This window comes from Meleagris gallopavo, chromosome 11 (genome assembly GCF_000146605.3).
Source record: "Meleagris gallopavo isolate NT-WF06-2002-E0010 breed Aviagen turkey brand Nicholas breeding stock chromosome 11, Turkey_5.1, whole genome shotgun sequence".
Lineage (NCBI taxonomy): Eukaryota > Metazoa > Chordata > Aves > Galliformes > Phasianidae > Meleagris > Meleagris gallopavo.
In genome coordinates, this window is record NC_015021.2 from 19057227 (window position 1) to 19070414 (window position 13188).

The following is a 13188-nucleotide window of genomic DNA, read 5'->3' on the forward strand; positions in this document are numbered from 1 at the left end:
GCAGCACAGGAACTATACTGGCTGATTTTGTGGGGCTCATCATTTTATTTGTCCTTGTTTCTAAAATAGCATCAAATCCTAATGCACCCAATCATAAAAAAAAAATAATAATCAAAGAAATAAAAATGAAAGTGTAGGTACTAAAATAATTTTAAACTAAAGAAGGGAATGACAGCAATCAATGGCTGAAAAGGGAGCCTAAAATTTTCCAAGAACAACTCACCCACCTAGAAGCTCATCACCCCTACTGTCACCAGCATTCATCAGTACAGGCTCATGCAGATGAGAGCCTGTGGCATTTCTCAAGCAAGTCTGGTTTGTCAGACCAGACAAACACTGTGCTTTTTTCTAGACTAAACACAAATATCTACAGGTTGCTACTAAGGAAAGCAAACCACCCTAAATTGCATTTTGACTAAAATTCACCAGATTCACGTAGTAATCCTCCAGAATTTAGCAGCTTGCAATAAAAAATTAACTGCAATCCTTGTGGCTTTATTCTGCTCTGGGGAAAATATTCACTTTTTAAAAGCAGAGATCATTTACCATATTCAGCAGATAAATCTCCAAAAAAAATGTCAGAAAATGAATAGCCCTTACTGTTAAGTACTACTTACCTGACTGTGTCCGCCAGTGCTGATACAGCATGCCCGGAGTTTGTACAAAGTGCCTGGTTTCAAGTGAGTACAGGTATATTCTGTAGCTGATCCACTATAAGCCACTTCCCATTGATTTGCTAGAAAATTTGATATATTCAAGTTTAGAAATGCACAAATGCAACAAGTTTACTAATGTCAAAAATAACATCTTTCGCTGTGATTTATTTCCTGGAGTCATGAATTTCAATATTACTATGAATATTATTCCTGCTTTAAGACATATACATACCTAGACACATGTACACATAGAAATAAACACAGAAAACACACACAATATATGTATTTCTAAAACATATTAAATATAAAATAAAACAGTAGGTTCAAGCCCTATAACGTAAAATTCCAGTGGTCATGGAGGAAAAAAAGCATGCTTAAAACCAACCAATCAACCTTCCCCAAAAATCCTGTAAACGTTAAGGCTGTAACTCAGTTTCAATCACCTCTGCATCACACTAATAGCCAGAAGGGCCAGTATTTCTTTACAATAGTCAAAACGGATTGAAATGAAAACTTGTTTCAGGTTTACCTTCCGGACTTCCTTGAGAAATTTCTAAGAGATACTTCAGGATTTCTGAACCACCGTTATCTTGTGGAGGATCTAAAAAGAAAAAAAAAAACCAACAAAAAACAACCAGGGATGTTGTTAGTAAATCAAGATAAGGATTGAAATAGAACAAAAAAATTACAGAAACTTTTTCTGATTCTGCTCCTTCTGGTCCACAAACCACCTCCCACCTCACTATCTACACCAAGAAATTCATAGCAGAAGTGGACAGCAGGATTTCGCTTCCAGAATGGCTCAGAATAAGTTAGCTGGCTAATATTTTATAAAGATGCCACAAACAAAACACATGGAAAAAGCAATGAAAAAGATGAGATATGGATGTTTGTCCCACTGACAAAGGAAGCAGACAGCATGAGAAGCAGCACCCATCTACAATGAGGCATGAAGTGGAAGACAAAAAGCCTGAATAAAAGCGCACTTGATCAAAAGTCCAAGCTCACTAGCTAAAAGCAAGCAACAATTCTGATTCTTAAAGCATAATTGCTTTTACACATCTTCCAAAATACTCACATAATTAAGCTGGCAAGATTTCCAAATATATGCTACTTTGTGTATTGAGAAGCCACATGAAATCCACGTTACAATACACATTAACAGAACTACATCCAAATTCAACATGCAACATTATGACCCCCACAGAATCCCCTGTGACAAACCAAAGAGGCTTACCCCACTTCACACTAAAGCCATGAGATGTTATCGGCCCTTTGATGACGGGTCTGGTTGGAGGTCCTGGCCTGTCGGGGCTTGTTGTGCAGACCAAAACTTCACTTGGAGAACTTTTTCCTTCCACGTTAGAAGCAAACAGCTGGGGGAAAAAGAAAAAAGGTAACAAATTTAACATCGTTTCCTGTAATAGTTTTGCACAGGATACATATCATTAAAGAAAACAGTATGTCACATTCCAAAATAGTGTGTGGGATGTTAATAACAGGTGATTGTCAGCATCATTTCTCCAGAAACCACGCTGATTTTCCAATCTCTTCACCAGCAACAGATGACGGTGAGTTTAAGGTAACGGCATTACTGTTTCTCTTTTCTTTTTAAGAAAAGAAAATCACATGGCAGCTTGAGGTTATTTACTCACAGGAGATGAAGATAACAACAACTATGCTATTACTTTGGAGGCATTGCAAACCAGTATTTAAAACAAATTATTTCAGAGTATTTCAGCACTAATTAAAAATGTAGAGCAGTATGACAGGCAACCAAGTGACGTGTGATCTGTAGACCCTGAAACTAGCAGGGTGTGCACCAAGTCAGCTTTCTCAGATGAAAATCTTTCGACTCTTCCCAAGAACACTTTCTGGTGACTTCAGTGAGAATGCTGCTAAGGGAGGACATGGGGACTTGGCCAGGAGACAGAGGAGATCAGGATCATACATGAAACCCCAAATGGTCTAACACTGTGTGGCTCTGAGAGCTGCGTTAGCTCATACGAGTCTCTGGACATAAATCTGCTGCCAAGGAAGTGAGTAATAAAATATTTATTGTAATTGCTAACAGTAAATATAAGCTAGCAGGAACTTTTCCACTTGGAGAGCTCTGCTATTCTCAGGAACGGCCATTTCTATCCCCTTCTCCTAAAACAGGCTTTAGGGAAAACAATTTGTAATTTTTAAGGCCAAAAAAGTAAATTGAGGTTCTTCAGCCTGTATATGCTTGCCTGAAAGAAGTCATCAAAGCCAGTATCAATTCACTGTTTCTCATTGAATTTGCCTGGCTCTTACTTTTCTGCACATGGAAATTTTACCCTTCTAGTTTGCTAAACTGAAAAGCCAGTTATGATGTGGACATCCCTACTGACTGCTACTCTCCTCATCCCCGCTTCTTTATTTCTTATTGCCACCTTTTCTAATTATTTAATCATCTCTTGGTTCTTTCTGACTGTTCTTCAATTTGAGGCATCCTACCATGAACACCAGATAGATGACATGGGTAAATTGCTCTAGTTTGAGATATAAATGTAATACAACCTATTTATAACTTATAAGGAACTTGTATATTCCTTTATTTGTACTGCTGAAGTCTGCACTAACCCAGCAGGAACTGAAACTTCATCTTAAACTGACTGTTAATTTGGGATCTACGACACTTCTGAGCCCCTGCTCCTCCAGCCTCAAGTTCTTCACTTTCTCATCTGCTTGCTAGAAATAGAAATGAAACTCTGCTTTCAAGTCACTGATAAGATTATTGAACAATATATACCAGAGCAGTTTTGTGGGGAACCTCACTAGAAAACAGTCACTCATCTGCATAAATTAAGTTCCTCCCTACTCCTAGTTCACTATTACCTGGAGTCCCCTAACAGTCCACCACCTATTTTTTGCCAGCCCAGAATCAGCTAGATGGCTCCCACTGCTCATTTTACAACGCTGCTGTGATACAAGTTAAAGGAATTCATCCATCAGTATAAAATAACCCCTGATGTCACGGGGAGAAGTTGGATTGGATGGCTCAGCTTAGCAGGTGGCAATAAAGGGTCCCTGCAGCGCCTGGAGAAAAAACATCCAGTGCAGGAAGTACTATGACAAATGCAATGACAAAAATAAGAAGATTCACCCTGAATTTATACTGTGTGCTTCTTCTGAGATTCTTCACAGTACAGGCTTGCTCCTCTCCAGTGTACTTTGGGTGAAACACGCTATCCTAGAGAAACAGACAAAAATAAACACATTTCCAGTAAGCGCTCTCTGTATGTACAGTGTACAGCTAGAATCTATTTCAAAGTGGCTTTGCAACCAAGGTTGTTTGGTTTTTTTTTGCCTTTTTTAGGCTACTAGGTCACAGTAACATTCTGTCTAGGACGGTGCAACTGATCTGAATAATATAATTTGGCTGTAAAATAAGAGCAAGAGCAGTAGCAGCAGTTTATCACATATAAGAGAAATAAAAGTGACAGATGATGATAGAAAGCAAGCACACTCCTCGGCAGTCAGCAGAGCATAGAGGACTATTTAAGGACAAACTGCACTATAGGTTATTGTCTCCTCTGAAGCTCTGTAAAGGAACTGTGCATGACAGCAGACAATTTTTGCTAAGAACTTCATCTAATTCTTAAGTTAAGGATTCCAAATTCTGCTGTGGAACTGAACAAATCACACATCCGTGTCCTGCCAAATACTGCATACTCTCAAAAGGCATTCTATTAAAATACTTTTTTTTTTTTCCTGTTACATAACGTTTTAAGAATCCTCACATAACCTTTGATTGGAACAGCCCTTCAAAATAGCAATCCATAATACTCTCAATAAACTTGGACTAATAAATGGAAAGTCAATTTGAGCCACTCAGTACACTCTGTAGCAACACAGCACTTACATTATCTTCTTCCTGTATTTCCAAGGTGTAGGAAATCACTTCTTCTGGCGTGCATCCTTCTACTTTATTCCACTGCAATGCAACCCATGTAACACCAGCTCGAACAAGCCTTGGTGCAGAGGGAGTCTGAGGAATATTACCTGCAGTGTAACATACCACCTCCTGGCTGTACCCACTGTACAGGAAAAGAGGAAAGAGGAGTATTTAAAGACAAACCCACAAAAAAACCTCATTGTATTCACATACATATTCTGTAGTTTCAAAAAATTTAGATGCTGTTAATATTGTCCAAGTGGAAAACAAATAAACAAAAAAAAAGGACACGCAAAGTTAAGGAAAAGTCAAAATTAAGGATAGAAATAAATGCAGAATTATCATAGAATTATGTGTCCTCACAGTCATTTTTATGAATTAAATTGCAGTGACATTTGGAAAAATACCTGATTGCCTCAAAAATATTAACTTGCTCTTAACTGTGAAGTAAATCTAATTTAAGAAGGAGGAACTAAAGCATAGCAAACAAAGCCCAACTTCTAAATTTTCATATGTTGAATTTGAGATGTAGTTTCCACCTCTAACGAACTTGGAATACAACCTTATTTAAGCTCTATCTCTGAAAGCCAAGTGCTTCAGCAAATCCAGACTCAATACTTCAGACACTCCCTCCAAAGAAAGTAGGGAAAACGCATCCATTCATGACCATGCATACTCAATAACACAAAGGAGGTGCCTAGTGCAGGCTCAGACACCTTCCTCCTCTTCAGGCTGGCTTTGCTCCTTTCTAATTTTACCTACTCAAATTTCTTTGCATTTAAAGCTGAGAACAAAGTTGTTCCTTCACACAGCTCAGGCTGCAACCAGACAGAACAGCTGCAGAAGAGATGCACGCTCTCACCTTGTCTAAAACTCAGTACGCAACAGGCTGTTGTGTTGAACAAGTGTGGGAACAGCTCCCACAAGACCCAGGCAGGCTATACTGTGTACAACAGAAATTTGAGAACGACATTTAAAGCAGCTACGAGTTTGGTGGATCTTAAGGACTACATCAGAACTCTCAACTGAGTGCAATTTTCGAATCTGTTTCTAAAGCACAACGTATTTTGTCGGTTCATTACAGGAATGCAATGCACACAAAGAAGCCACAGCTCCTTTCCCAAGCCTTCTTTCTCGAAAACAACACAAGAACATGAATTGAAACGTCCTAACAGTTTAAAAACAACCCACCAATAGCCAGCATCTGAACAAAAAGAAGAAAAACATCTCAGATGATAAATCCACAAGCATTAGAGCCAACACCATCTTAAAATATAAAGTGCTAGATGACATTAACATGCCATAATTCTGAGTGCTGTCTATAAAAAACAAGCCACGTGCTGTTGGTGCTTATCTCATAGATTAACACACAGTGGCTGACACGAGCACACTTCTTTGTAAACTCATGAGAAAAAAGGATAGTATAACCAAAAAAGGGGGGGAGAGTTGAAGCACGTCTTGAAAATATTTTAAAAATCTGGCAAACAGAAGAGATTCTCAAACTGTGAACTTTGCAGGGACATCATTATCGAGCAGCAGCACTCTTCTTTTTTGCACTTAGCAGCTCCAGCTCACATCTCTTAAATAGTTGAAGAACTATTTAAACAGGGAGGGAGGTGATCTTGCAAGAAGCTGGTGAGGGACTCTGCAAACATGAACAGCCCCAGCATATCTCAAAGGGAAAACACAGGATCACAAATACAGAAACTTTCTATAGTTACATACTGTTAGGAGTTTCACATTTTGGAACATAGGACAAAAAAACCAATCTCCCTCAGCAAAGCACATCATTTCAGGCCAGCTGTTTATGTTTCCTTCTTGTTGTAATTATGGATCCTGTTTAGCTAAGGACAATGAACGAGTACACAAAAGCACTGGTTGTTTAGCTTCTTCACAGCTCAGCATTTCCTTGCCTGCTCTCCCTTCCACGAGTAGACAAGCACCCAGCCCCTACCGTTGGGCACACTCTGGCCCTTGCTGTGCATTGCCTCCTCAGGAGGTCCCTGAGGGTTGGAATAAGCCTGATTTCTCTCCGCTTTCATTTGAACGCATCTGCTCACAGGCAGAGAAAAGCCTTTGGGTGTGCCCATCCTCTCTGGGGCCAGCCCTGCCAGTCCTGAAAGAAGGAAGGGACTGTACTGCTGAAAAAAGACAGAGGACCTTTGCTGTAAAATAGGAAAATAAATACATCAAGATTCCTTTCAAAATCTGTAACTCAACTTCCTCTTGCTTGTTTTTCTTGGTTCACAGAGGTCCCTAAGGGGAACTTCACATAACAGATGTATTCTTTTTGTATAAGAAACAGACCACAAAACACCATTTAACACCTCAAAAGAAGTCTCTGCCTCGGCCAACCTCATCACTCAGGGCAGTTCCCTGGGAGGCCAACGACCCCACCAGGGGAGATGTGACGAACACAGAAGTGTTAATGGACCAAACATCAGATATTTAACTCAAAATCATAAGGAGGAGAAAAAAACAAAAACAAAACAAAGCAGAAGTCTGCTTTTATGATTTTATTGCAAGTTAAACTCTTTAACAACTACTTTTCCACCAAGAAGTGTGTATCCTGGGCTAACTTACCTAGTACCAATGTCATTCTGAGCTGCGAGTCGGAAGGTGTAACCCAAAGCTGGACACAGCTTGGTCAGCTTGCAATGCTTCTGGCTTCCAAAGTAGCATTCTCTGAAACCACTGTTCCTTTTTCCCTAGAAAGAGCAGAGTCTGTAATCAGATAGCTATGAAACAAAACCGGGTGCTTCTTATTTTAAGAACTGCTAAATGATATTAGATTTAGAGGCTTTCATACAAGCAGTGAGCAAACAGAACTCTGTAGAACAGTTGCTGGCAGTGCTGCTACATTACCTAAATTAATACATTTACATGCTGAATGTTTTCAGATCCCTCCTTCTTCCAGGTTATCTTCATGAGATGTATTTACAGCTTTTGTCACTTTAACTGAAATGCAATTTATGCTATTCCTTAACCCCAAGGCATACAAGCTGGGTGTGAAATTCATCTGGGGAGCCTGCAACCAATCTTTCTGTACACCAGATTCCACTGGCCCTTCAGGAACACTTCATCCCACCAGAGGGCTCTCGCTGCCCGTTGTCAGCAGTGCTCCAGCTGCTCCATGGGACAGGCACAGCACTTGTCTCTGCAGCCTTTAGTTTTGGACTATTTCCAATAAAGGTGCCCCTCACTGCAGTTAATATTCAAACAGCCCAACCTGCTGCTGCCTCCTCGGGCTCTGCCTCTCTTCCCAAGCACCGTTCTTCTCCCACAGTCAATGTATCACTTCATCATTAAAGACTCCCAAAATGCTCAAGTGGGATGTACATTTTTCACCGGACCATTCTCCAGCCCCTGTCCATTTCCACCTCCTTGCACTCGGGTTGCAAAACAGAAGCAAGAGCTCCACAAAACACGCGTAGTAAATCTCCGAGATGCGTTTGCCAAACTAAAACAATCACACAGACCTCCAGCGCTGCAGTTTGGAGGCACTGAAGGGACGTTCAGCACAGCAGCAAATAACCATAACTTACTTTTATTTACCCAGTGCTACATCTGTTCTAGAACTTGTTTTCACTGATGCTCTCTTTTAACTTCACCCACCTGCTCTGGCTGCAACATTACTGCACAGCCCAACTAAATTCAGCGGTGGAACTTCTTTCAATTCTGACGTCCCTGAGTATACAGTTATGTGATAAAAATTCTTTTCAACAAAAGCAGAGGCCTCCCTATTTCCCAGCTCAACCTGCTCAGTACCCTGACTACACAAAACCCAGTTACTAATCTTATGTTTCAGTAAAATAACCATTAATCAGGGCGGGACTAATAAGAATGGGGCTTTTTTCCTTTATGCAAACACTCTCTTGTAGATTCAGAGGCCTTCGATTAATTTTTCTTTGATGGTTTAAAGTCATCCTGACCGCTGTTTTCAAAGCACTTGAAAATATTTAATCTCTTTTTACTTTATGCTTAGGGATGTATTTTTTTCATCACTTCTCTGTGCTTTTTCTCCAAGAGAACAGAGCTACCAAATGCTAAGCATGTGATTAACGAGTACAGCAATGGCTGGCTGGAAAGGGAAGCCATGAAAAGCCTCACCTGCAGCACAGCCCCTGAACTGAGAGCAACAGACCATGGAAATTCCACTTTGTCAGACTGGTGGGTTAAAACCCAACTTTAACGTTTGGTAATCTTCAACTTCACCACTGTACGAATTCTGACACTGTATATATCTTTCTTCTGGATCTGGTATCATACATTCCCCAGGACTCACTCAGAGACTGACTGGTATTCAAGTAACTCAGACCGGCTGGTATTTCGGCTTCTATTGGCACTAATTGGATAGGCTGGCTGATATTTCTAATTATTCTGGCATTAATGGCCTGGAAATAGTCTCTCTGCTCCTTCCCTCCCAAGATTTATGAAAGCTCTAATGCTGGCATAATTATGGACAAGCACAACTGGCAGGCTGGTACTGGCTGCCACCCAAGAGCCTTGCAGCTTTCCCAGAATCCTTCCCCTATTCTTTGTATATTCAGCATCCAACTTTTAATCCTCTAAATAATGTTTCGTAAGTTGCTTAAAATACACTGTATCATTTCCTCAAATACTTCTAATCCACAAATTTCAGAGGGAGAGCAGCCACTGTCTGACTTCCCCAGCCCTGCTTTCTCCAGCCCGCGCTGCCCTCTGTTCACAGTGACAGCCCATGCTGTGCTGGCATCAGGGCCCATCCGAGGAAACGGGGGCAATTCAGCTCTACAAATTCATTAGACTTGCACAATACTATATCACAGCATATTAGCAGAGATTTTAAAAGGTTTGCCTGCTGTTTCAGCTCCGATTGAAGCTACACGCACGCTTAAAACGGTGCTCAAGTTTCTCGTGGAGATTGGGTTGATGGAGATGATGGGAAAGAGATTTTAAGCAAGTTTCGTTGGCTACTGTCCCTGCAGAAGATATTGTCAGAAGGGATGAGCCACTGCGGGAGAAAGGATGCAGGAGCAGAGCACAGCCCTTCCCAAGCCCTCACTGCAAAGGGCTTGAATGGAAGCTGCCAGCATCAGACCTGCAACCAGGAGGCACAGTGGCAATCTGTTCCAGGCCACGGCAGCCTAACTGCTGCACTTGGTTCATGCTGGCAATAAAAAGCACCAGACTGATACTCAATCTGACACCAGGCTGTGATGCAGACTGTCAGGGGTGATAATAAACACACCTGAATATCTCTGCAAAGCATTTATTGTGCAGACATTGCTGCAAGTGGCTGCACTTTCTGTATATGCAAACACTGAGAAAACAGAGCAGGACTCATGAAACATCCCTAAAATATGTATATAAAAAGCAAATGGTTTTATCCAAACATCTCCTCTTGCGTATCTAATAGCAGTGATACGGGCACAAAACAGACCTAAAGGGCAGGAAGGCAAATACACACCCAAAAGCCCAAGCATGAGAGCAGAGGTCTCTGTACCCCAGTCCTGGTGGACCATCACTGGGGCACACAGACCAGAGTGTCAGCTCGTACAAGGCAGCACATCTCTGCCAGCTGGTCTTAAGACATTTAAGACTTCTTGGCAGAACAGAATGATCTCCATCTACCGAAGTACAAACTTCCATGCATATAGAATTGAATTGGGTGGTAACGAACCTGTCTCTCTCTTCCACAAATTAAAACACAATGCTCTCTGGATCAAAAATAAGGCATGAACACACTGCATGCCCTTGTCTCTGGCTCAGGAAGTCCTATGGACAATGCACCATCCTTATGCACAAGAGAAACATTTACTTACTACCACTCAATCACAGAATGATCATTTCACGTCTAATTGGTAACAAAGGCCTGATTCTTACAGCACTGCCAGGGGCATTTTCTAATGCAACTGCAGTTCACTAGGTTTGATGAATGCTGGCATCTGGAGAAAGCATCAGCTCTACAGTGATGTTCTGCTACGTACGTTTTTAATGCAACTTATTCAGATCAATCTTTTTATCCTGAATGATGAATCCAGGCTCTAAGTCACCAAATGGCTAGTTTAGGTTCGTAAGGTCAAAGGGAAATGCAGAACAAGAGACAGAAGGTGGAGTTTTCTCTAATTGCTTCTGTAACAGAGTGCTGCCAGCCTGCTGGTGCCAATCCCAGCAATCAAGCTGTGGGCACATCCAGATCCCCTGGAATTCCAAACCACTGGAGAAGAGGGGCTGCTCCTAACACTCCTGAAGTCAATGGAAACTTTGCTACCAAGCACACCATTTAACTGAGCAACAATTTTGCTGACCTTTTGTTCTCTGTTGAAGAACGAAGGTCCCTCTGCTACTTGCAGCATTTCAGGCAGTTTTAATTAAACCAGTTTATTAGCAAGGCTTTACTACAGTAATTCAAAGATCTACACCAGAACAGAGAAAGAAAGAATTTGCCTTTTCTAAGTAACAGACAACAGCCCATTCAAACAATTTAATCCAAACTGGGGGGAAAAAAGATGAAATAGCAGGATTAGCTTTGTCCATCCACTGCTTTATTTTCCAGGCCCCGCAGGTCAGGAAAAAACTCAGAACTGACCTGCAGCCATTCAGGGTAAGTTGCTGTCCTCCTGTTCCAGCTTAGAGCCTCACTCACCAACCCTAGGGCTGTAAAACAGCAGCATGCTTCTGCTGTCATTTTACAGCAACCATTTACTTTTTGAGTAGGAAAGCATCTCCAATCCTGGCTGCATTTTAGATACTATAAACTTCAATTCATCAGCCATGGGAAGATTAGAGGTGTGAGCTGCACTGCTTCTTGTAACTCACTCCCTACCTCTTATTGCAGAGTCACGTTTTCTATGCAGACTGCCATCTTAGTGTGTTTCTCTAACTTTGTTATTGGACAGGTTTCTTGTTCCCCACTCATGCAATACCCCCTGTGCTTTGCAGTTGCAATTTAATTTCCTTCCGATCACCGATTTTCCTGTGTTTATATTTTATCCTGTGCCCCGTAGCTAATGAATGCTGCTCTTGCTGAGCCCTGGCAGAGCTTCTGCTGTTGCCTGGCAAGCATTCTCCTCTCCCTTCACATATTTACTTCTTGATTTCAGCAGGACACAGTGTGGCATTGTAACAAAGCTGGGACATTTGCTTAATCGAAATTTACGTGGCGCAGAGAGAGTACAACATTTACAAATGACATGGGCTGCCATTCTTTCATCCGTGCTGGCCAGCTGTCAGCTGGGATCTCAGGTTTCAGGACTGTTACTGAGAAAACAAGGTAATCAAAGTAGATGGGCAAAGGCAATCAGGATTCCTGCATTCCTTGCCACTGGTGCATACTCTAGTCTAAAACAAGCTACTTTTGCCCCGTGAAAGAAGAAGAGGCATAATAAATCTTTCTAGTTATATTCTCAGTATTAAAAGGTTTAAAGGACAAGAGCAATCTCTTACATTTAAAAAACACAACTGAGTACCATGTGGACAAAATTACCATTGAAAATATGTGCACTGTATTAACATTCTGTTGTTGGTCCTTCACCTCAAATCTTCACACTCTCCCCTTCCCTCTTCCACTCTTTCATTCCTCTGTGTTGTTATGTTCCCATGGCTTCCCAGCTAATGGAAGCTTTGCAAGAGATCAAAACTGCAGAATCAAGATGTCACAGAATGTATAATGGGATTATCCTGGCCTGTCCTTTTGGAGAAATATTTTTTTAATTTCCTTTCCCAGACCTCACACTCTATTTTTTTCTTCTTCACTGACAATCTTTCCCCTTCCATTATGCAGAGAGAGGCAGCCAGCCATTCTGGAATTATTGTTTTATTTTAGTTCAGCGGGTTTCTCATCACGAAGGTCCCACTTGCTGTGATAGTGCATCCAGAAATGTTTGCACAGCGGGTGGTTCCAAATGCCAAACATGTAGCAGACCGATCTGGGAACATATTACTAGTGAAATGATGGAGAACTGCTCATAGCAGACTATTCCCTTTAGAATATTATTTTTAGAATATTAAAAACCCCAAGAGATGTTTCTCAGACTGAACAACTACACACCCCTCCACACTCTTCACTTCCTGACTCATCACATTTTATTTTTAATGTGTTGCCCAAGCCTTCTGTCACCAATACATTTTTCCTTCAAAGATGATAACCACTGACTCACGCTTTCTGCAAAAACATGACTTGTGCAATGGCAAGAAGGCATAAAGGAATCAGGGGAAGGAGGGAGGACTTGTAACCAGAACTCACTTCAAGCAAGCAGCACTGCACATCTCTTGCTTTTGGCCCTCTCCCCAGAGGCATGCTGCTCACTAATGCTGTAAGTTAGACGCCTTTGGGGCAGAAAACCAGAATTTTCCCTGGTGTCTGTAAGAGTACTAAAAGTCACTGTGTAAAGGACACCGTTACTTTAAGCTTGAGTACATTTTTGCACAAAGGTCCCCATGATCATGTCCTGCCTTTGGGGCAGGAACAGTGTTTTTCCTTCTGCACTTATCATCCAGAAGAATGTGATCATAAACAGACCTCAAGATATATCGCAATGCAAGCAGTTAAATAATAAGTAATGCTAATTGAAAAATTAGGCACACCAAGCAGTAAAAACTTGAATTTCAAGAGTACAGAAGCAGTAA

The 13188-nt window shown here is 41.2% G+C and overlaps 1 protein-coding gene across 3 annotated transcripts in view; it reads right to left on the reverse strand.

Moving 5' to 3' along the window:
• Positions 1–13188, reverse strand: part of FNDC3B (fibronectin type III domain containing 3B) — a 142192-nt gene that overhangs the window by 36273 nt on the left and 92731 nt on the right. For all 3 annotated transcript variants that reach the window (XM_010716921.3, XM_019619145.2, XM_031554994.1), the window contains 6 exons: positions 7162–7286; positions 4546–4720; positions 3787–3873; positions 1894–2032; positions 1186–1257; positions 618–736 (listed from right to left, as the gene is read on the reverse strand). In XM_010716921.3, coding sequence (XP_010715223.1) covers positions 618–736; positions 1186–1257; positions 1894–2032; positions 3787–3873; positions 4546–4720; positions 7162–7286 — 717 coding nt within the window. The remainder of the gene's footprint in view (positions 1–617; positions 737–1185; positions 1258–1893; positions 2033–3786; positions 3874–4545; positions 4721–7161; positions 7287–13188) is intronic.